Genomic DNA, 23801 nt, shown 5'->3' on the forward strand with positions numbered 1-23801 from the left:
GTTCTTGTTATTCAATTTTCAATAGCTTATTTACGGTGTTGCGCTTTTTGGCTGACTAAGGCTGCCGTAGGTGTCAGTGTCTGTCGCCGTTGCCATGGAGAAGTTCTTGCTCCGACCTGCTTGCACGTTAGCTACAGAAACAACAAAATGACAAAGGAGATGGAAACGGAGACAACGTCGATAGAAAATGATAAGCAGACAAAATGTGGAGCACCAGAGACGTCAGAGACAGCGGAAGAAAGAAAAAATAAAAAGTTTGTGAGCCGCGCTGAAAGTTTAAATCTTCACCTGAAGGTTCGTCCTGACAGTGATGAGCAGCCCGAGAATGATGGCGTCTCTGAACCCCCGGGACTTTTAACCTTAGCTGTACAGAGGTAAATTATTGCACATAGCACGAATTAGCTGGATAAATATATTTTAGAGAACTCACATGCAACTTATAGTCAATCTAAAGTACATTTCGAAAGTATTTGTAACGAAGTATTTAAATTATTTGCTACATACGACTTCAGCTCCACTAAATTAACTGTGGTCACGCCAGCTGCGCTTTAAAATAGAGTTCGCGTTTACAACGCTTCATACGGTAAAGCGAAGAAGCCGCTTCGTCGGGCATTCAGGCACACGCCTTAAACTCAGGAATCTCGAAGTGTTTTGGTCAAATTGAATTAAAAAGTCAAAAACAAAATGTTTTCTGCAAACTTTACCAGATTGTTGTTCTACACGTCCTCAACTACCTCTGTGGTAAATTTCAACTCATTTCACTGTAGCATTTTGGAGTAATCTGTGCTTGAAGTTATCCACCACATATAGTATTAAAGCTGCTTTCATGTGCGAAATAAAATATTAATTAAAAAACAAACAAATTGTTTTCTGTAACTTCCACCTGATTCTCGTTCTACATGTCCTCAACTACCTCTGTGGTGATTTTCAACTTGTTTCACTGTAGCATTTTAGAGTAATTTGTTGCTGAAGTCATGGGTAATGTCATTTAAAAAAAAACAAAAAACGTATTCAAATTGTTTTCTACATACTCCACCATATACTTGTTCTACATGTCCTCAATTACTTCTGTGTTTATTTTCAACTTGTTTCACTGTCACAATTTCTGAAAATCTGATGCTCTGATGCTGATACTACTGCCAAGCAGGTAAAAGACTGAACCAAAGTGATAAGCACCGGAGCACTAGACAGTGAGCATGCTGAAAAATAAGGACACAAACACATAATTGTTTAGCAACGGCACTAAAGGTTTCACCTGATTCTTCACTTGATTTACTGAATGAAAAGACATTTTTGGAGCTTTTGCAACAGCAGAAGTGAGAAAGAAGTGCAACATATTGGTGACAGATCTCAAGATTACTCCAAAATGCTACAGTGAAATGAGTTGAAATTTACCACAGAGGTAGTTGAGGACGTGTAGAACAACAATCTGGTAAAGTTTGCAGAAAACATTTTGTTTTTGACTTTTTAATTATTAATTGAATTTGACCAAAACACTAGATTAGAGATTCCTGAGTTTAACACGTGTGCCTGAATGCCCCACGAAGCGGCTTCCTCGCTTTACCGTATGAAGTGTTGTAAACGCGCACTCCATTTTAAAGCGCAGCTGGCGTGACTGCAGTCTATATTCAGAGGGAAATGTTGTGCTTCTCCACCACTGCATTTTGCTGTAGCTACTTTACTGCACATTGGGACCTATTTGGATTAAAGGATTGATATGAAATACAATAAAATGTAAAATAAATTGAGTCATCTGACAGAATATAAAGCAGGTGCATTACGTTTTATCTCAGTCAGCCACAATATTTAAATGCAGCTTGCCTGTTAATGTAGTCATAATAAGCCAGTAATGTAACTATTGTAGAAATTCTGCAAAAGTGCAAAGAAGAAGTGTCTACCAAAGGTACGTATTGGAATAAACCATACATATACATGCTGAACTCATGTTTTTTAAAGTTTCATCACAATAATATGTAAAAATACAACACTAACAAAGCACATTTTGGTGTGTGATGAATGCTCTTAAAGTTTGGAATGGTAGGGCTTTTACTTGTAACCAAGTATTTTTAAATTGTGGCATTGCTACTTCAGTAAAAGATCTGAACATTTATTCCACCGGTGCCAAAATGTAGTTAATAATGAACTTTGTGGATTGCTAAATGTACATAAATCTTGGTCTCACTGACAGATACGAAGGAGAAACTTGTGAGGGACAGTTTCATGGAGAAGGTGTTGCGTGCTTTAAAGGAGGCCATGTATATAAGGTATAATTGTTAATAAAAGCACATTTGGCTGTTATAATACAAACATTGCTTGTAAAAAAAAAAGTACTTTAATAAATGAATAAACACTGAAGTCAAATTATGCTCCTGTGCAATACAGACAGAAATATGTTTTGCCAAGCCTTAAAATTGTGTATTTGATGTGAATTATATCAATGTCGTTGCTTTGTTTCGGTTAAGGGCATGTTTTCTCAAGGGCTTATGGATGGACACGGTCTCTTCACACATGCAACTGGACTAAAATATCAGGTACCACTGAGAAGATATTATGTCAACTTTAATGACTGTTAATTTTACTGAAAGTTATTTATGTACTTTTCAAAGTATTTCTCAATAACCCATGTGTATGTGGTGTTTATAGACCTGCACATTGTGTGCACACAAAATAAAATCAGGCTGAATAAATTGTAAGTTTAATTTGTATCGCATATTTCATACACAGTTGAACTCAGTGTGCTTTATAAGAAAGAACACAAAAAAATTACACCAATAAGACAGAAGCACAAATGTTCATTCAGTCACACACACAATGTACTCAGACATACAAAAAATTAGTTATTTAAACCCTCAGGTCTGTTTCTACAACAGTGTTCACACATGGATTACACCAGGCACACAAACACAACTAACTACTAAAAGCCTGAGTGGAAAAAGGCTTGAAAACTGCTCTTAAAACAAAACACAGTTGCAGTGGATCTCAGTTTATCACACACTTTGTTCCAAAAAACAGCACCACAGTAACAAAATGGACCTTCACTTGATGTAGTTTTGATTTTAGGTGCATTAAGAGATACATATTTGATTATATAAAAGATCTAATGGGCAGTGAGCAGGCAATAAATAATAGAATTAGGTGTTAAGCAGGTTGCATAACTGTTCTCCGCAGTATGTTGCATTGAATGTTTCCTATACAACAGGGGGAATTTGTTTCCAATAAGCTCATGGGCCAGGGCACCTACACATGGCCAGATGGCAGCTGCTATACGGGGGAAGTCTACAATGGTATACGACATGGGATTGGAACCTTCCAATGTCCCAAAAACCATGTGTCTTACAGAGGGCAGTGGAATCAGGGCGAGAGACATGGAAAGGTATGATCAACCATTTTTCTAATAGTATTTTTTAAAAGAATATAGTTGTCTCTTTTTAATTGTGTACAGTATGTCTTTGTTAGGGTACAGCGTATTACAACGAGGATAAGACCTCTTGGTACAAAGGAGATTGGGTGAAGAACAACAGAGAAGGACGGGGAGTGAGATGGTCTGTATGAACTACATACATTGTGTAATCTAAAGTCTGAGCTGCATTTGAACTACCGAAAGATAACATATTTATCAACAGCTACCCCTCTGGTAACATTTACTCTGGCGAGTGGAAGAACAACCTGAGACATGGAGAGGGAGTGATGAAATGGCTGAAACAAGGACAGGAGTATGTTGGTACCTGGCAGGATGGAGTCCAAGTATGAAAGCACACCATCACACATTATCCAGGAGAGTAGCTTCTTTTATTCAGTTTAACCAGATTACTCTTTTTGTTGTGAATCACACAAGCGCTCCTCTCTGGCAGCATGGTCGAGGCACACATGTCTGGATCCTGAAGCGAGCGGAGGAATCCCAGTATTTTCAGAGCAATCATTACAAGGGGGACTTTATTCATGGTCAGAGGCACGGACAGGGAACCTTTTACTATGCCAGTGGTGCAATCTACGAAGGAGAATGGAGGAACAGTAAAAAACATGGGCAGGTGATCAGTTATGCAATATTACCTCTGAGTATTAATCAATCAAATTGAAAAATATTGGACACACAAGTTACTCTTTTCCACCTACCTCATGTCCCTACATCACATTCCTTGAATATACAGGAATACGTACAGTATCGCCAGAAGAGGGCAGATCCCATGTTTAAGACAAGAAAAGCACTCAGAGAGCACAGTACTAATTTTTTTTCTAGAAATGCAGCATTTATTTATTAGTTATTGATGATCAGAAATCACTGCAACATAGAATGTGGCCTTTTAATATAGATGTACCCACAAACAAAATGCCCTTGCACTGAGCACAGGCGTGTGTTATGCATGTGTACATTATGTACAGATACTAAATTGCATGACCTAAATATGTAGCAGGCGGCGGAAATTGATGGGACTCGGAACCCCCCCACACACACACACACACACACACAATTTAATCAATTGTTCCACGTATAATTGCCAACGGATAAGTCCTGATGAGTTTACAGCGGTCGATTTGCAGTAGGATCGCGATCATGTGATCATCAGCAGGCAGCTGACGTAGTGTTCACTTGTAGTTATAGTTACAGGGACGCTGTGCTGCTATCTTGCAATGATACAGAAAACTTTAACAAATCCGTGGATCCAGAAAATAAGCTGCATCACTGCCAAAATCTAATCAGTTGGTCCTTGTGTCATTTCTGACTTTCCCCTGAAAATTTCATCCAAATCCGTTGGTCCGTTTTGAGTGATGTTGCACACAGACAAACAGACAGACAAACATACACCGATCATCACATAACTCCACCACTTTCCTTGGCGGAGTAAATGCAACACCCATTTGACTGTATTTTAAATGTGGTTTGCCCTAGAGATGCTTAAATTTACCACCTCAAAAATGACAAAAAGCAAATATTAAATCTTACTTTAGGATGTTAGCTGGATCCAAACACAAGCAGATATGCTTGAAATGTTTTGATGTGCCGGAACAAACATGTTCTCATAGTTTTCACGCACATTACTTCATAAAAAAAACACTGTTGTTAGTTTTCAAGGTCCCTCCATCAAATCTGAAGCTGCTATTAGTGATATTTTGTTTACAACTTCATAGCGTCCTTTGAATGTACAGATAAAGCCGTAGGTAGTTACAAAGATTATCTTTCTGGCACTTTACTAAAATGTCTGGTGGATTTCTTTTCAAGGAAGACTTTAATTACTTCGATGTTTCAGGAGCTATAGCCATTTTATGTTACCGCCAAGTAGGTAGTTAAAAGCGGTTAAAATTTGTTTTTAATGTTGTATTAAAAGTGCATTCTGAACAGCGGAAGAGGAACTTGAATTCACATTTAGATATGTAACCTATTTCAAAGACAGCAATGAGAACCTGTGCTGTAGTGTATTCTATCATGGATCTATCAATGACACTGAAACAAGAGTCCTTATGTTTGTGCTTTTTTTTTCACTTTTTTACTTACCACACCTATAGTGATCCTAATCTTGATGTAACAGGTCTAAAATATTCTAATAACGTCTGTACTATGTGGTCCAAAGGGCAAATTCACTTTCACTGATGGTCGTGTGTTTGAAGGAGAGTTTGTGGACGATCAGATGATGACTCCCAGCCTGAGAGCTCCCACTTCCCTTGGTAAAAAGTGTTTGTAGGCATATTCAAAGTGCTTGACGAGATAATTAGCAATATTACAGTTTGAAATTCTTCTGTATCTCATTACAGGTGCATTTATTATGTCAGGTAGTCATTTATCTATGCTAGGACCAGACATGACTCTGAGCATTGAGTGTCTTCTGGACAAAATCCCTGAGAGAAAGCGTGACACTGAGTGCAAACAGGTCAGGTCTCGCCACAAACATATGAGCTTTGCAGTACATCCTTATTTTGACCCCTGTTTGTAATAATGTGGCTCATGTGCAACAGGTGGAGTTTGTGGTGCTGAGGCAGGACATCGATCTGAGGTCTATTTATAGCTTCTACAGCAGACTTGGCCATGCTCACTCCTCGGACAACACCTTCCTGCTGTCCCGCCTGCAGCTCTGGCGGCTGCTCAAAGACTGTAACATCCACCATCACAATATTACTCTGGCACAGATAGACCGTTTTATCAGAGGTGAGAGTGGCTGCCACTCAACATCTCGTTATATGCAGGACAAAACAATGACCGTTTCATGATAGCATGGTCTTGAAGGCTTTGATGCTAATGTCTTATGCTTTTCACTCTTTGTGTTTCAGAGGATGCTGGTTCAGCAGAGATTCATTCTCCTTTCACTCCCATCCTGCTTCGTAATCTCCTCAGCTGTCTTGTGATTGTGGCCTACCACATCTACCATAAAGACATGATGTAAGCAATGAAACCTGTTCCAACACAGAATCAGCAGTAGATTTAAAAGCTGTGTGAAGCTGAAGTGGTCGTGGAAGTTTCTCAAACCGTAAATGAACTAGTGAAAGTGCCATGTTTACACTGAAGAAAACATTAAGGGCACTCAGAATAACCAAATAAGTTTTGAATCTAAACTTATCTAACCTCAGTAACTCATTTTTGGTAATCAAACATACTTTCTCCTCTATTTGCAGTTTACAAAAAAACCTTCTGGCTGCCTGCTTATCCAGACTGCTGACAGACGACATCCTTCCCAATGCAAAGAATGTAAAAGGTGTTGCCTTTATTCTAGATATGCAATTATGTACAGACACAGTGTAGGTACCACATTAGTAATTTAATTTAGAATAGCATTAGTTAAGTAGGCCACAGAGTCAAGTTCAGCCAACAATTCCAACACATCACCTGACATGTTGATGTTAGTACCAACCCACTGCTGCTGATGGCTTAGTTCATGACTATTTACACATCCAATGCACAGATTACAGAGTATGCTATTTAGCCTTCCTAGCCTCTCCATTTTGTACCCAAATGCTGTGTCTGACTTAATCAGTGTCATCTCTGTTGCGATTGATGCCTGCTCGATTCTGATTCAGATGCTGTTCTCTGCATTCAGCATTTTATGTGCACTCACAGAAGGGCTGGAAGGTCTCAGAACCAATTACAAATTACTGCAGATGTAGTAATAATTTTCTTTGTTAAGTGGTCCTGATGGAAATAAGACAAAATGGTCATGGACAATAACAACTATGGCACAAATTCCAGGTCATCAGCAATTTGCAGATCCCTTTACTTGTCTAATCCTTTCTCCATGTTTTGTCAGAGGTGACACAGTCGCACAAAGTGACGCCCCTTGCTTGACTTTATGTTATGTATTATTTGCAATGTTTAATAACTTCTACTGTGTTGATTCAGGCTTCCTGTTTCGGCAGCCACACCTTGCAGTGGTGGCTTTGAACTACATGAAGAGGTGCTGGGAAGTCTACCAGGCTGACTGCAGGGTCAGAACAGGCTCCGCAGATGACCTGACTATGACCTGCAGACACCTGCTGTGGATGTTCAAGGTGCAACACACTGTAGCACAAAGAGCAACATGCAGATCATTCAATGCAATTAACCTTTTAGTCCCTGAGCCTGTTTTTGAGGCACCTACAGCCCCCGCCGGCGGGGACTGTAGGGACTAAGGGGTTAATTAGCTTCCAAAAAATGGCCAACTGTTACATAGTCATCTCAGCATAAATTCAGTTAAATTAAGTTTAAAAGTAAAAGTTGAATAGATGTCTAGATCACACCTAGTCAGAGCCATAATGCCTTTTCAGTGGCTATATGTTTAAATATGTGACAAAAACAAATTTATTTACCATGTACAGTGTATTATATACACTAGGCCTGAACAGGAATTGAACCTGCAACTTTGACATTTTTATATTGTGCATCTCTGGACATTTACTGGTGTTTTGGTGACACAAATATGTAACAGTGTGTGGAGTAACACTGTGCTATATCTAGCCTTGACATAGCTGCATAGAGGTGACAATTCTAATTATTTTAACACATTATGTTAAATCTGGTGATAGGTGATGGTTCAGGTGGGTTGGTGTCACCTTGGTGTGTTGGTAAGAACACCTCTGGAGTTGAACTGCAGTTTGAATGCTTTAATCATAAACATTGGCAGCACAGTACAATACAGGAGCCTTGGGGCCCCACAAAGGTATCTCTGTGACAAAAAAACAAATAAAACAAACAAAAAAAAAACGTTATAGTAATATGTCAATTAAAAAAGCCTATAGTATAGCGTGTCGCCCAACAAATGTCATAGTATAGCCTGTCGCTCTGAAAACGTCATAGTATAGCCTTTGGTCCACAAAACGTTGTTCTGCCCTGACTGTCTGAAGGAGTAACACAAAAGCAGTCTAAACACTGGTTTCCAGAGGGTTAGACGAGTATTTATTTGAAAGAGTAAGTTTACAACAACACAACATGTGAGGGGGCTAAAAGCAAATGGGTGTTATTAAAATAAAAATAAATCAACAGAACTAAAAGTGAACTTCACGTTGACATTGATGGGCATTCCAACCTGGAACAAAGTAAAAGATCATCAATACGAAAAAAACTTCCTGTGCACCTCTTAACTTGAGTCTCGTCTCGACCGTTTTTCTCAGGAGGTTGGACTTCAGCCTTTGTGCTGGAGGGTTGAACCCTCAGTTCCAAGACTTTCCAAAGCCTCCAGACCATCTCGAGATCGATGCCTTCAACTACTAGTAGACTTTATCTGGAAAGCAGTTTTCTGAAATGAGTTCTTAGTAAATCTTTCCACAATCAAACCAAGAACACAGAAAGAGGAAATGTTTGAAGAAACAACTTGAGGTTTTCATTTCAGGCTAGAAAATGCTCTAAGACCTTTATCTGTTTTCGCTCTTTTTCATCGTTTTATTGTCTCTTCTGTTTAATTTGATCTTCTAAAGTCTAACTGGTGTCTTTTCAAATGTTTTGTCTTTAGTTTGATTCTTATTAAATGTTTATTTTTGCTCTTTTCTCACCTTTTATTCTTTTCTAATGTCTGATTTGATTTTGAGATGTTTTGTCTTTTTATTGTTTAACTGTTGTTTTTTCAAATGTTTTATCAGCTTGTTTGAAAAATTTCCTTTTCTTCCCCAATTTTTAATTTTTAGATTAAATCTTTACGGATTTTCTTTTTAAACATTTTACCACCTTTTAATGTTAATTTTCTTTTTAAATGCTTCATTGTATTTTCTGTTTAATTCCTATTTGCGCCTGTGACTGGCAGTGCCTCGGCTCGGCTCCTGTGTAAACTTTTTATGGTAATTTTTTCATATCATTTCATATCAGCCCGACTAACTAATGGATGTGTCTTGGCCTTACAAACTTATGGGGTCTTATTCGGGTTTTTAAAAACCCGAATAAGACCCCTGGGTTACTCCTTTTCTAATCTGAATATCTCGTCTTATAAATGCCCATCGGAATATCCCCATAGAAAGAAACATTAATTTGCGTTCTGCGCATGTTTCATCCGAAAGGAATCTTGGTCTTTTGAGTACGGCAACTACTTGTATGCCGCGTCTGGCGCACGACCCACCGGAAATACAGAAGGAGAGGTAAACAGACATGGCGAAACCCACACACGGCACCACAGCGCCACACAGCGTCAGCCCAGCGTCACACAACAGGAGTAACTCTGTCTGTTTAGGCATGTAAACGGGTTATTCCAAATGTTTCAGAAACCAGAATATTGACCTTAACCCGAATATTGATGGCATATAAACGTAGTCAGTGTTATTCCTGAGGCTTGATAGACAGCTACTTTGATAAAACTGGGCTTGTGGCACGTTGTCTGCCTTACAACGATGGAAAAGATGCATCGTTTATGTTTTGACAATGTATGCCTAATGAGTTATTGATGCCGGAAGTCTGAATCTGTGAATGTCTTTTCAATTTTACTGAACTGTGGCCCTGAGGAGTCGTGGTGGGTGTCCTTTATTTTCGTTTCTGAAAGGTGGCAACCCTACTAAAGAACCACATTTACCAAGACAACTATCCAGTACAAAGCCCTAAAGCACACCAAGAAACACATTAAAGACAATTTTACTGCTGGAAGCTGCAAGCCAAAACCTAAAGAACAAACTAAAGCAACAGAGCCAAACCCGGTTCAGTGAAGAGAAGCAGAGGAAATGTTTGACTGCAGACATAAAGCAGGAAGACACTGAGCTGCTCAGTTGTTCCTGATAACACCAAGCAGCCACCTGGACAGCCAATAGGAACACAGCTTACTGGAAGTCCAGAGGGCTGGCTTAGTGAAGGAAATGTAGTTTAGAGTTGAAGCAGAAAGTTAACAAAGAAGGTTGAAAACCGCCTTCTGATACCTGAAATCTCTGAGTTTTCACACATAGAACACCTGAACATGTGAAACTAGTTTCATAGTAGAACCTTCACTGTAAAAATGTCATAGTATGGTGTGTTGCTCAAAAAACATCAACACCGGCTGTCTAGGGTCACCGTGGAGCAACACAAAAACAGGACAAATGCTGGTTTCCAGGGGGTTAGGAGGCTATTTATTTGAAAGAGTAAGTTTACAACAACACAACATGTGAACAGAAAAATCACAAAGTCTGTCTTTAGTTCAGCTGAAAATATTAGTTTTTGTCTTTTTTTATTGACCAAATTTTTCAGAAGTTAAATAAACAAAAATTAAACATCTCATGTAGAAGTCCAACTTATTTTGGATCCTTGTGGTGAGTTCAATCTTAGAGTTTGTAAAGCTGTTGAGTTTTTAGAGTCACACGGATTGTTTTGACATTTAATAGAGAGTTTAGTGTCTGATTGTAATTCTGGTAAATGAATGGATAATTTAAGTTATGAAGATATGTTTTGTTTTTTGCTTCAGCACTTTTTATTGTTTAGTTGGCTGATGTGGGGGCTGCACAGTGGAGTAGTGGTTAGTGGTTGCAAACTGCATGTTCTCCCTGAACATGCAGTTTGCATGTTCAGGGAGAACATGCAAACTGCATGGAGTTTGCATGTTCTCCCTGTGCATGCGTGGGTTTTCTCCGGGCACTCTGGCTTCCTCCCACAGTCCAAAAACATGCTGAGGTTAATTGATGACTCTAAATTGCCCGTAGGTGTGAATGTGAGTGTGAGTGTTTGTCTGTATATGTAGCCCTGTGACAGACTGGCGACCTGTCCAGGGTGTCCACTGCCTTCGCCCGAGTCAGCTGGGATAGGCTCCAGCACCCCCCGCAACCCTAATTAGGTGTATAGAGAATGGATGGATGGATGGATGGCTGATGTGGTCAACTTAAGCTGTTGAGTGTGTGCATTAAAATCCTCCAAGACAAAGTTACAAAGTGTTTGCTGGAGTTATGTCAATTATGCATATATTTATGGAAAATGCTGAAATGTGTTGTGCACATCCAGCCACAGAACTTTCATCCATATTTTACATGAAGAACCATTTTCAATTCTGCCTGCCCTTGCACTGTTTTTTTTCAGCTTTTTTTAGCTCAATGTTTTTGTTTTTTTTAGATCCCTTAATGTTATCTCTGTAGTAAGATTTTAAGAGGTAAAATGGTCTTAAATTACACCAGAATGCAGGAAATAGTATCAATAATTTTCAAAATTTTCTGGGGGAGGAACCCCCCTTGGCAGCCCTGGTCTGTATTTCGCCAGAAATATTCAGGCTATGTGAGAGCTATGACGCAGCTGTGACACTGAAGTTGAACCTCATGATCAGTGCATCTAGTTCATCTTTCAGCTGCGCACATTTCACAAAAACATGTTTAAAACAGTGTTAAATAATGTATTGTAATCTCTGCCAGGATCTCCAACTACTGGACCATAACCTGACCACAGCAAAGTTGATGGACATCATCACTGCAGAGAGCTGTGACTCCAGCAGCCGATCCTCCTGCCTGGATCTGGAGGTCAGTCTGTAGCGTTTGCACTAGTGAACTCATCCATCATTTGTCAGTAAAGGATGAATGATGAGAACTGATCTGTCTACTATGTTTTTAGTATTCCTTCCTCTTCTCTGTATCACAGATGTGGCTGTCTCACTCTTTCTGATGCAGATTACATTCCTGGAGTTTTTTGAGGTACTTCTAGGCTGTGCAGAAGTGAAATGTCAGCAGGTTTGTGAAGTTCTGGAGGAGGACGGACCCCTGGCGAGGTCTGACTCTGAGGCCATGACGCATCAACCAGAGATGGAGGCCAGCGAGGAGATGATGAATGCTACAATGAGTCCCTCCCAATCGGTCAGATCTTTTCTCTTATGACATCTGTACCCATTTTATGTAAAACTTTTCTAACTTTTAACTTAGCTTTTCTAACAGAGAGTGACTTAGTTTTAAATATTATAGCAGTTCTTCACGAGAATGTCAAACACAAGCAAATTTGAGATTTTTTTCTAACCAGGTGGCAGCTCCAGAGAATAATCCTGTCACTCAAGTCATTACTAAACTTTCCAGAGCCAAGTCAAAAGTTGTTGACTCTTGATTTGGCTCTGGAAATGACAAACAGCCAAATCAAGTACTTTTTTCACTGGAAGCCAGAAACTGCACTGCACCTATGTGACTATTTTCAGCCAACATGAGCATTAAAAAAAAGAGGTAGATCAGATATGACTTTGCCTAAATCTTTATTAATATATAATCTTGTTTTTATCATAGTCAGAGGATTTGACTGCTCAGCATGTGGGAAGTCAAGATACCAAGATAAACCTCCATGAGGCATCGTCATCTGCAGGTTTGGTTTGTTATGTTACATATGTACAGTATGTTCTTTGACATACAAATATACGCAATATGAATGTGTAAATTTAAGAGTGAAAAAAGACTTTAACCAGTGCTGTTAGTATGTGCTTCTAAGAAAATTCTGGGATTTACTGGACTGAAACTAAACTTGTAGTCATGCAGTGTATACTGACAGACTGTCTATTTATTCAGAAGTAATTATTTCACTTTTTGATTGCATTAAATCAGATGTTATTGTTCTACTAAAACAGACTATAGTTGTATTTATACAGATAGACCAGAAATGAAAAGGAACATGTTTCAAAATGTGTCACCACCCCAATGTACCGTGAAGTAATTCAATCACAATTTTAACATGTTTTCAACACTTCTAGAGCACACAGAGGACCATAGTGAAGGGAACGGCATGCAGATCAGCAGAATGGAGACCAAAGACCAGGAAGTGGAGCTCAGGAGCCAGACAGTACATCACTTCTTTAACCACATCTTCTTCCAAGCATTTGACCATCACCAGCTAGTGACCAGAATTATAGAAGAGAAACACCGCCAAGAGGCCTAGAGATGCATCGCTCTGTCCAACGTTCAACAAATAGCGAGGTAGAACACTTATATGAAGTCATTGCTAAGATTTTTCAGGCAGCATTTAGTGCATCACTGCTTGTTTGATTCTATCAGGTACAATGCTGGTTTTGTTCCCCCCAAAGGACAATCTTTTTATTTTCACTTGAAACAACTTCCAAATTAAAACAAGAAATGAGATGTGTTGACATATGTAGAAACTGAATCTGACTTAAATCAGATTTAAATTTGAATTGGGAATTTATCTTGGCATAAACATTTATTGCTGTCCCTCTGTAGGTTTCTTGGATGTAGACTGTCTCAGCACTTGTTTCAAATCATTTTTCTGCCGTTCCTTTACTGACATTTTTATATTTTAATGCAATAAACTGTGTAGTGCTCAGTGCTATACTGTGTTGTGCTGTAGGGAGAAAGGGCAATAGGAGAAAGACAAACGACACCGGATGATAAAGATGCAGCAATATGAGCAGCAAAGAAACCTGAACACAGGATGAAACCGACTGGTCTGAACCTGTACCATCCTCAGTCTGAAAACTAAAAATACAGTGTGTAATTTGCTGATTTGTGTGTGGATAAAAATGAAGAGCAATGAACGCTTCCTGGTTGTGACTAGAACTTTAATGCAAACTTTATATGAAACAAAACTATTTTCTTGGAATCTAAAAAACAATTTCAAAAGTGATCCAGATTTTTTAAGGGAGTAACAGGTTGTCAACACACATCAAAGTTAAACACTTTAAAACAATCTCTCGGCTACATGTTAGGAGGGGTGAAGACCATGAGCTCACTCGGACAGACAGACTGGCGTATCCTGTCGTTCAAGTCCGGGGTGAAGAGGAGCAGGGCAGACTGTGCCGTCTGGACCTAAAATGACAGAAAATTCAGTTTTAGGCAGTGATAGGAACCAAAGCAATAATTAAGAGCCTAGTTAATTGATCCATGTGAATTTAAAAGCTGATCATTGAAAGTAAAGAAATGAAAAGTGGAAAAACTTTGACCTGTGGTGACTGAAGAGAAAACACTGAAGACACCGCTGGCAGTGCTGTGGTGACAGTGAGAGTGAACACAAGTGAGCGATACACAGGAAATGGTGCACTTTGTTAGAGTGTGGTTATTCCTTTGCAACAAGGAAAGCACAATGTTATATCTAAAAGCTGCAATGTGCAGGTCTCAGATTTTAGGACTGTCAGTTTATTTTTTAACCCTCCTGTTGTCCTCATTTACAGACACCAAAAAATACTGTTTCTATGTCTGAAAAAAATTTCCAAAAATTCAGCAAAAAAAATCCCCAAATTTCAGAAAATTTGCAAAACCTTCAGGAGGAAAATTCCAATAATTCCTTAAAAGTTTTATTTAAAAAAAATCCTCCAAATGTGGCCAGAAAATTCTTGTAAATATTTTCAAAAAAATGAGTAAAAATCTTTCACAAAAAAAAAAAAAAAATCAACCAAAATCCACTGGAATTTGGTTGATTTTTTTGTGAATTTTCTTAAACATTTTTAACATTTCTTTTTTCCAGCAAAGACTGTTCAAAGATTTCCCAAAAATGTTGAAAATGTGGACATCAGAAATTTCACTGTGAAAATATTTTTTCCCCCACACATTTTCAAACTTTACATCGGGTCAGTTTTGACCTGCAGGACAACACGAAGGTTAAATCAATAGCAAACTTCTATTAGTTCTGTCCCCTAAATCCTTAAATACTTTTGTTTACTTTGACTGATTTTTTTATATAGAAATCCCGCCTACTGCAGCTTCAACATCCATTAGTGGTTTAGGTATAAAGCCCACGTGTGCAGTGTGTCCATGCACAGGATGGACATCAGTCATACCTGGCTCTGGCTGAGTAAGCAGGTCCTCTGTCACACTTCTGGGACTCTCCATCTCTACATCTACTGCCCTGGGTGATGACAGCTCTGCGTCAACCATCTCACTTGGTGACAGGCTGCCTCTCAGAGAAGGCTGGAGGTAGCGTTCAAAGTCTAATCCAGCAATTTCCTGAAATTACAAGAGAAAATTTGGCTCATTGCATAGCCAGAGAAAACAGTCGTCATATGAGGCAGAGAGTTTAGGATTTGAATTAGTGAAACCTGAAAGATGGCTTACCTCAACAACTGAGCTGTTGGGTGTGTGACACACAGACTGTTGGGTCTCCACTGGGACCTGCACCGCAGGAGAGAAGATGATGCTGGGGGAAGAGATGGGAGGCTGGCTGGGAGTTACACAAGGTGTCAACATGAAGCTCAGAGCTGATGAGGGCTCAGGAGCCTGGGAGACAGGAGGAAGTGTTGTGCATGGAGAGAGGGAAAGCCTTGGAGAATTGGGGACGTTAGTATCAACAGCTTCAGCTGGTTTGTCGTTCTCCTGGACTGCAGCAATGGTTGGAAGCAAACAAATGGACATGCTCGGTTCAGAAACACAAGCAGGATCTTCTGGTGTGGAGATGGTTTCTGATGGTTCTGCAGGGTTCCCATTGGGCTGAGGGTCATCTGAAAGCACTTCCTTGACAGGTGAGAAACAAAGAGAGGTGTTCACAGTGTCCTTTCTGCTCTGGGATGGCTGAGGAGTGCCACGCTGAGACTTTGATGCTGGAGTTTCTTCGAGGGTGAGGCGGAGGTGTGCAGGAGTTTGGACGGGCTGAGCAGGAGAAGCATGAACAGGAGTCTGAGCCAACGCAAGGGATCGTCGAGTGACTCTTCTGGGTGAGAGATATGAGGAGCAGGGAGAGGCCTGAGGTAGGACAGCAGCACTCAGACGGCTGGACCTCCTAACTGAACCTGCACACACACACACATATGTACAACATTGTTACTGGGTCATATCAATTCAAGCAGCATAGTAAAAGTCAAAAAGCAAACACAGACACATGACATAAATGCAATGCCTTTGTCAAGCTGCTATTTTTGTCCCACCTGATGGTTTGGCTGGGCTCTCCACCTGGAAGAAGCCTCCATCAAAGACCACTGTGTCCAACGTTTGGGCCCCTGCTTGGTGTTGTGGTTCCTCAGAGCTCAGGACGGGGTTGTCCTCAGTGTGAGCAGCATCTTTGGCTGCTTTCTCTGCCTCAGCTGCCTGCTGTTTGGCTTTCATGGCTGCTTTCACGGCAGCAAGGCGAGACCTGGCTGCTGCTTTGGTTCCTGTTGTCTTGGCAGGTGCAGTTTGTGGTTTCTGTCAAAAGGACAAGACAGACAATATGCTTGGCAAATGATTAACTAAACAAGAAAGCTGTTTTCTTAAATAGAAGTTTTCATATACAAGTGCTCGTGTTGTTGGGGATTATTGAAATGACAACCACAGCTGAAAATTAGACAGCACTGCAGGTAAGAAAATCTTGGTCGACTGAAATCGTACCTAGTTTTTAACCAACTGATTGATCACAGGAGGAGAAAAAAACCCAAAACAAAACGCATGTTATTTCTAGATTACTTCAATTAAATTGACTGCACTTTACCTGCAAGCCTTACTAGCCAAAATAAACAAACATAAAAATCTCAAATTTGCTGCATTCTAAATAATTTTAGCCTGGTTATTTTATACTGAAATGATAACTGACTTGGAACAGACTAGCATACACTACACATATTCATGTTTTCTGAAAGTGGAACTCTATCTTCTGGTGAACCAGCAGAAAAACTACTGAGAAATGTAACACATGTAAGTTATGCTAACGTACATGATCTGTCATCTTGGTTGTTAAGTTGTGATATGCAAACTGCTGTTTGTACGATTTACGCTCACATTTTTGGCAACTTGGATGACTTTAAAATGCTTTGAATTACTTTAACTAACTGAATATTTACTCGGAGTGAATGTTAAACTCAAAATAAGTTAGATTTAGTCGTCTTCATTACATTGAGCAAGTTTGAAGTTGTGAAAATGCAGGGATAGTCACAAGTAGTCCATGTCTCCAGCATCACAAATAAATAATCCTGGATTCTTTGGCTGAATGACAGCATATTGAGACCGCCACTTTACAGCACTGGATGACCTTACAGACTGAAAAATCACACCAAATTCTGTATATGTACCTAGCATTGTGATATTATTAATGAAAGAATTTACCTTCACTACTTTCCTCTGCTGTGGTGGAGGTTTGTGCTCCTCCACCCAACCTCGACCTTCTGCTTCTTTGAGAGCATCAAACTTCTTGTTGACATCCTCTACCTGAAAGACGCCAAAAGTACAAGATCTGGTTGTCTACTCTGCATTTATTTAATTAACTGAAATAATTCTGTCTCTCTCTCAAGTGTGATGCTCACCTGGTAATAAACCATGTCCCAGAATCCTTGTAAGTCAGTGCATGTGGTGATTTTTTCTCCTCGGCCGAACTCACAGTCGTCTACCAGACCACTGAACTGGTTAAAACGCTCCTTCATCAGCAGCCTTGCTTGGCCGACCGCCGTACGCATGCGGTCTCTCACTAAACACACAGAGACAAACAGTGTCATGTTCCTTCAGTTACAAAGATCATCATTCTTGCTAGAACCAGAAAATATAATCCCATATCCAGGAAATCACTCCGCCTATAATAGAAGACACTCACTTTCTTCTGGGATGGACTCATCCTCCACTTTGGACTCCCACTGGAGAGACAGAGTGGTCAGTCTGTCTGTCTCATTGGCAATTTCCGATCTGAAAAACAAACAAGAAGCAATCATTTAAAAAAGCTACATGATTAATTATTCTTAAGACTACACAATGTCTAACTAGACAGATAAAAAACAAAAAGCTATGCCACCTGAAGTACGGTACATCATGCTTGGATTCTAGTGGATTTCCTGGAGTCGGGGGCGCTGCTGGGGGAGACGTACGAGGGGGAGAGCGTCGAGGGGATTTAGGGGGAGAGGGTTCGCTCTTCTCAGTTTGAGGCTCATCACTGAACTGGGGGGCTGGTGGAAGATTGAAGCTGGAGCTGGATAGGAGAAGTCACAGCACAGTGTTTAGATCACAAACGTAAATTTTTATCATACACATATTCTCAGAGGGAACAGACAGACCTCGGTGTGAGGAAGGCGTCTGCTGAGCGAGGAGTGAGAGGGTCGAACTTAAAGGACGACAAACCAGCAGGAGCCTGGAAGACAAAACCCTCCGGAGCAAATGAAGACAAAGAGGACGGAGACCCGACAGGATCCGAAGCAGGAGCTGATTCGGCCGGAGGTTGGTCCACCACCATGTCTTCCTCCTCAAAGCAGGGTGTGGGGTTGGGAGGTGTTTTCTCTGGCTCCTCCATCTGAGGCTCCTTTGGTTTGGGCTCCTGCACACGACAGGAACAGCAAACTGGTTGGTTTCCAAGTTACGTCATCACAGGTTTAACATGCTGTGTGTAACTTTCACAGAAAGGCTCACCTCAGAGACAGCAGGGTGGCCAGAGCTGGTAACAGCTGCTGTGTAATAAAAGGAGATACACAACAGTGAATTAAAACAAGCGCTCATGTTCACAAGGTAACACTGAACAATTCCTAAAATTGGGTTTTTTGTTGTCAGTATATACCAATACCTTTACAGTTCCTTTCTCCACCAGATGGGGGGGCACAGGTTTACCATTTGCTCTGCTCCTTGTGGTTTTGACATCTGAGAACAGGAGGAGGCATTTAGCATATTTCAAGGTTTTTGAGAACATCTTTCACACTGTATTTTCTTTCTGCAGTTTCTCCAAACAGCTAAAGAACTGCTCACACTACAGCTTAGTGCTGCGTCACTCAACCTGCAGTTAATTGTCAGCAGTAAATACATATTTTTCTGCTTTTAATGAAACAAATCATTTCTGACATGCTGCCACCAGAGGGCGATATGTTTGACCTGGTGACAACAGGCAGGTAAGTGTTGCAGTTGTGGGACTGTACCAGCTGGTGGCGGTAATGTACCAATAGGTTGTTTGCTAAACTCCATTAAAACTCAAAAGAAGTCTCATCGAAGTAGAGTTCATGGCTGCTGCAGGGAAAGTTAATCGCCAGTTGTGATGAACACAGGACATTTCAGCAGTCATGGGAGGATAAATTTGTTTCAGTGGAGGTAAACAACGAGCCAGTGTGCCTTTTAAATCTCCAGCATCCCCACCACAGGTCAGGGTTGCCTATTGATGCCCAATCTCTGTGAATAGTGCACACTTACAAGTGATTTAATTTCACTTGCTTGTACCTCATTGCTCCAAGAAAAGTAGGACACCTAAACAGCTGTTTTACAGTGGTTGGTTTTTCGCCACTTTCTTGTCATCTATGTGTGAGACTTAATTTTTACTTTATTTTTTTAGAGTAGCAGATCAATTTTATATATATATATATATATATATATATAAGCAATCTCTTAATTTATTTACCTGTTTTTTGAATAACGCCTACTTAGTTATCTGATGTAATTGAGGTAGTTTCTTTTAAAAAAAAAAAACACTGCTTGAATTTTTTTTTAAAGTTTGAAACATTACTTTTATGTGTTACAAAAGAAGAAATGTGCTAATAGGCACAGTAAGTATATTTACCATTCTGTGATTTACTGCAGTGGCAGTCATTTTGTTGATTTTTTTGTGAGTAAAACCTCATTTTGTAATTTCATATCTATGACAATCTCTTTGTCCAATGATGTCTGGCCTTTTGCTTTTTACTGTCAATGAGGGAAATACAGAAAAAGGCCACAAATAGATCCATAAGGACAAATATAATATCCAGTCAACAAAATCTTATTTTATTTTCATAAAAGCCTAATGAAATTTTCTTTACTGTAGTGCATTTAAAATATTTTGTTATTGATTATTACTTTGAGTATTTAATGTCTTTTATATGATCCAGTCATATTAAGTTATTCATTTTTAGGCTGCGGGCCACACAGACACAGATATTTTTCTCTGTGGCCCATGAGCGATGTTAAGTTGAGTAGCCCTGGCTTAGTGTGTACCTGCAGCCTTGTCCTTAGCTTTGTCTTTTATCACTGGAGCTGCTGGAACTGGAGGCCTGTTGGCTGATCTGGTTGAGAGAGCTCGCACAACAGGTTCCACTATGGTAGAAGCATGACACACACTGAGATGCAAATACTTAAACATAAAAAGTGAAACCAGCATGATAGCTGGTCTCCAAGTCTAGTTATGCACAAGATTTCTCCCTCTAATTACTTACCTGCACAAATTTTGGTCTTGGTTGTAGTTGGTGCAGATTTGACAGAAGCTACCCGGGTCCTGGTTGATCTTTCCACAGCAGGTTGTACTAAAGGCAGAGTAGAAAGTATTACCTCCGACACACTAGACTTTCAGTTAATCGTATGCTGTATTTTAAATAAAGGGTTATGCAGCTAATTTACCTCTCTTTGCCACAGTGTTTGGATCCTGTGTCTTCAGAGGCTGAAGAAAACAATGGAACAAAGTATATATTAGCTTTTCATTTAAGGTTAATATGAACAGAATTAAGAATTTAATAGAAAATAGTACCTTCTGCACTGGCAGCGGCTGTTTCATTGAACGGGTGACTCTGGTACTCTGGGAAGGAGCCACGTTCACCTTTTTCTGAAAGACAATCATCATTACGACTGTACCCAAACACAAAGGGCTATCTTTTGGTTATCGCTCATGTTATCACATCAAAAACAGTTAAAACTAGAAAAGCACTCAGAGAGCGCAGACCTCCGCCAGGCCATCTGTCTGTCTGTTAACAGCATAACTCAAAAAGTTATGGACGGATCTTCACCAAATTTTTACAGAATGTCCGGAAGAGCAAAAGTAACAATCAATTAGATTTTGGAGGTGATCCGGATCACCGTCTGGATCCAGGATTTTTTTGAAGGACTATGTGGCAGCCATCTCTCAATTGTACAGAGTCCTTCAAAAAAATCCTGGATCCAGACGGTGATCCGGATCACCTCCAAAATCTAATCGATTGTTACTTTTGCTCTTCCAGACATTCTGTAAAAATTTGGTGAAGATCCGTCCGTAACTTTTTGAGTTATGCTGTTAACAGACAAACTCCGGTGATTAATTAACCTCCTGGCGGAGGTAATAAAGACAGTAGGGAAGAGGAGTAATTCACACACAACTTTGCAATTCATCGTCTAAACTAGCGTTCTGATGTCTCTTCCCTCACCTCCTTGGCTCTGGTTGAGGCGACTGGAACAGCAGGCAGTGAGACAAGCTCAGTGGTATCCTTTGGGTGATACAGGCCGGTCTTAAAGACGCCTTTACGCTCCTTTTCTCTCTTTTCCTTTTCTTTCTCAAGAGCCTTTCGCTCTTTCCAGCGCTCAAGCTGTTTTATCCGCTCTTCTACTGCTTTACCTGTGGAGACACGTGTGCAGAGAGAAGTACGAATTATGAGCAAATTTAAAGCTAGAGTACCTTGACGATTACAGAAGTTACTGTCCATTTTACATTTTAAAAACAAATATGAAACAGAAGTGCCTTATTCTAAATGTGTTCAGGGTTGTAGCTGTGAAACTGCAAAGTTAAATCATACTTTTAGCAGGATTTGCTTTGTTCTGTGTCTTCTCAAGAATGGTTGACATGTTGGCCACTGCAACGGAGGCATCCAGAGAAGACATTTCCAGCTCTTGAAGCTTAGCCAGCTGCCTGCGCGTGTTCACAGCTCGTTCTCTGTTTTCTTTCTGGGACTGAGACCTTCTACGGGACATTTTCACCCTCAGCATTGACACACTGGTGTCTCTCTGCCGCAGGTGAGAAAATCGAGACTCCATGTTCAGGTATCTGGAAGAACATAAAATGATTATTATATAGGTACACTGCATAGGACAATTACTAGAACTACTGAGGAACATGTGCACCAGTAGTTATACCAATTGGCAGAAAAATTAGAAACTAACGTAAAAAAAAATATCTAGATAAGAATGAGAGGATGTCAAAATGGAGTTGCTAAATGGCAAACATATTCACATCTCCTTTGTACAGTGGTCAGCTAAAACTAGTCAACTGGCAATCTTACTGTTGCTGTCAATGTATGCCACTTACTCATTTACTTAAGAAGGAAGGCTGTGATTTCCCAAAAAACTAACACAAAATTCAGCAAGTGTTGTCAGAGCTACACACTGACTGCATCTAGTTTAACCTGGTAACAGACTGGTACAACTAACACAACAAAATAAGCTCCTTTTTTCTGGTTGTTGCTCCCAAGTCAGCAAACTGTAACATGTCGTTCCTCATTCTGTCCAGTCACACATATATTTGCGTAAATGCAGCAGAATTACAGAAAGGAGGATAGGCTGGCTTTATTTTCGTCCTGGGAGTTTCGTCTATAACTTAAGTTGGCTAACAGGTCGATCTTATTTGAACTAATATAAAAGTTATTTTCACTTAACGTTAATGTAGCGGTCGTTTGCGTTAAGTCGAGTTATGTTCATAAAGTCCATATTATAACTTTGCGTCGAGTATTAACTGTAAATAATAGTTTGCTGTCGTTAAATACAACCAAGTTGAAAACTACAATAAGCAGAACTAGTACAGATTCAAATTTTAACAACAAAATAAGCTCAACTGAATTTACCAAAGCTCGCTCAGTAGCTCGCTAACTGTACACACTGTTGACAAGAAGCTACAACTAAAGCTAACTGTTTCGTAAGTAACCGACGGACTAAACCGGACAGAAAACATATAATGGCATATTTATCTTACCTTGTTCTCTTTCTTTTAAAAAAGGACTTTAAATACCAACTTTTTTTAACCAGATACCAAAAAGGACTCCAACTCCAAAACGGACATGCAGAGCTACCTGAAAAACACAACAATCATGGCGGGTCACTTTTTGAAATTTGTCTCAGGTGGCGCTGATTGGCTGACAGTCTGACATCGTTGAATGCCGATTGGCTGACAGTCTTGGCCAATGACGTATATATAGAGATAGCTCCATAGATATATATATCTATGGATAGCTCTATATATACGTCATTGGGCTTGGCTGTTTTTCTTCTTCGTCGGATTTTTTTTTGTAGCACTGCCGCTCATTCCACTGAAGAGTAAATTTAAAGATTTTCTGCTGTTTTCTTGTACGTCATTTTGTCTTGGCAAAAGAAAAAGCAGACATTTAACTAGAGTTGAATCCAAAAAACGGATTAATCAATTAGCTGCCGGTTATCAAATTAATTGCTGCCTATTCTGACAACTGAGAAATCTGTTGAGTAATATTTTTAAAGGAAAAAGGTCAAAACACCAAACTTAATATTTGAAAGTAACAGACATAAGACATTTGAGGATGCCATCTTGGGGTTTAGTAAACACTGGTTAACATTTTTCACTAATCTCTGACATTTTATAGTCCAAAATAATCAACCAATTATTCAAGAAAGTAATCAACACATTAAATGACTCTGGAAGCAGCGATTAATTGCAGACCTACTTGGAACCAACTCAGTACAGGCTGGGAAACAGTTCAAATTCAGCTAAAAACTCTTTGGAATGGTGTTTGAGAGATGAATTTAGGTTTCTAGTATTATTGCATAACATATTACACGATTATTGGCACTGATGCTAGACATTGTGTTCTCCAACAATAATTCAGTAACTATATTTTTTCCCCATAAAACATACAATAACAGGCACCATACAAGTAGACAATGGATACATT

General features: G+C 39.7%; 2 protein-coding genes across 5 annotated transcripts; one reads left to right on the forward strand and one right to left on the reverse strand.

Annotated features, from left to right (window-relative positions):
• The first annotated feature begins 70 nt into the window (after positions 1-70).
• rsph10b (radial spoke head 10 homolog B) lies at positions 71-13847 on the forward strand. Of its 4 annotated transcripts, XM_022197636.2 has the most exons (18): positions 71-374; positions 2189-2264; positions 2463-2531; positions 3200-3373; positions 3457-3542; positions 3624-3744; positions 3852-4028; positions 5568-5661; positions 5749-5864; positions 5950-6139; positions 6262-6370; positions 6604-6683; positions 7325-7473; positions 11743-11847; positions 11995-12177; positions 12592-12667; positions 13050-13272; positions 13661-13847. In XM_022197636.2, the coding sequence occupies exons 1-17, from the start codon at positions 148-150 to the stop codon at positions 13232-13234; spliced, it is 2217 nt and encodes a 738-aa protein (XP_022053328.2). In that variant the 5' UTR covers positions 71-147; the 3' UTR covers positions 13235-13272; positions 13661-13847. The 4 variants fall into 4 exon arrangements, with proteins under 4 accessions (XP_022053328.2, XP_022053327.2, XP_022053329.2 ...); XM_022197635.2 differs by having other exon boundaries at positions 13050-13847; XM_022197637.2 differs by lacking the exon at positions 3852-4028 and having other exon boundaries at positions 13050-13847.
• Positions 13848-13854: 7 nt separating this feature from the next.
• Positions 13855-22991, reverse strand: dlgap5 (discs, large (Drosophila) homolog-associated protein 5). Its single transcript, XM_051939207.1, is given in 20 exon segments — positions 13855-14118; positions 14253-14296; positions 15087-15252; positions 15361-16031; positions 16167-16422; positions 17317-17418; positions 17514-17674; positions 17798-17886; positions 17993-18166; positions 18252-18451; positions 18454-18508; positions 18601-18635; positions 18752-18825; positions 20143-20241; positions 20361-20447; positions 20542-20581; positions 20669-20743; positions 21318-21505; positions 21684-21931; positions 22853-22991. Coding segments are annotated over 19 exon segments (2865 nt in total). The 5' UTR covers positions 21922-21931; positions 22853-22991; the 3' UTR covers positions 13855-14007.
• Between the last annotated feature and the right edge of the window lie 810 nt (positions 22992-23801).

The sequence above is a fragment of the Acanthochromis polyacanthus genome, chromosome 19, assembly GCF_021347895.1.
Source record: "Acanthochromis polyacanthus isolate Apoly-LR-REF ecotype Palm Island chromosome 19, KAUST_Apoly_ChrSc, whole genome shotgun sequence".
NCBI classification, from domain to species: domain Eukaryota; kingdom Metazoa; phylum Chordata; class Actinopteri; family Pomacentridae; genus Acanthochromis; species Acanthochromis polyacanthus.

Excerpts from the sequence above, each read along its gene's own strand:
- rsph10b (XM_022197635.2), top strand. The coding sequence starts at position 148 with ATGACAAAGGAGATGGAAACGGAGACAACGTCGATAGAAAATGATAAG. Across the intron at positions 5,662-5,748 it reads GAGAGCTCCCACTTCCCTTG|GTGCATTTATTATGTCAGGT; the intron begins GTAAAAAGTGTT and ends ATCTCATTACAG. Across the intron at positions 12,178-12,591 it reads CAATGAGTCCCTCCCAATCG|TCAGAGGATTTGACTGCTCA; the intron begins GTCAGATCTTTT and ends TTTTTATCATAG.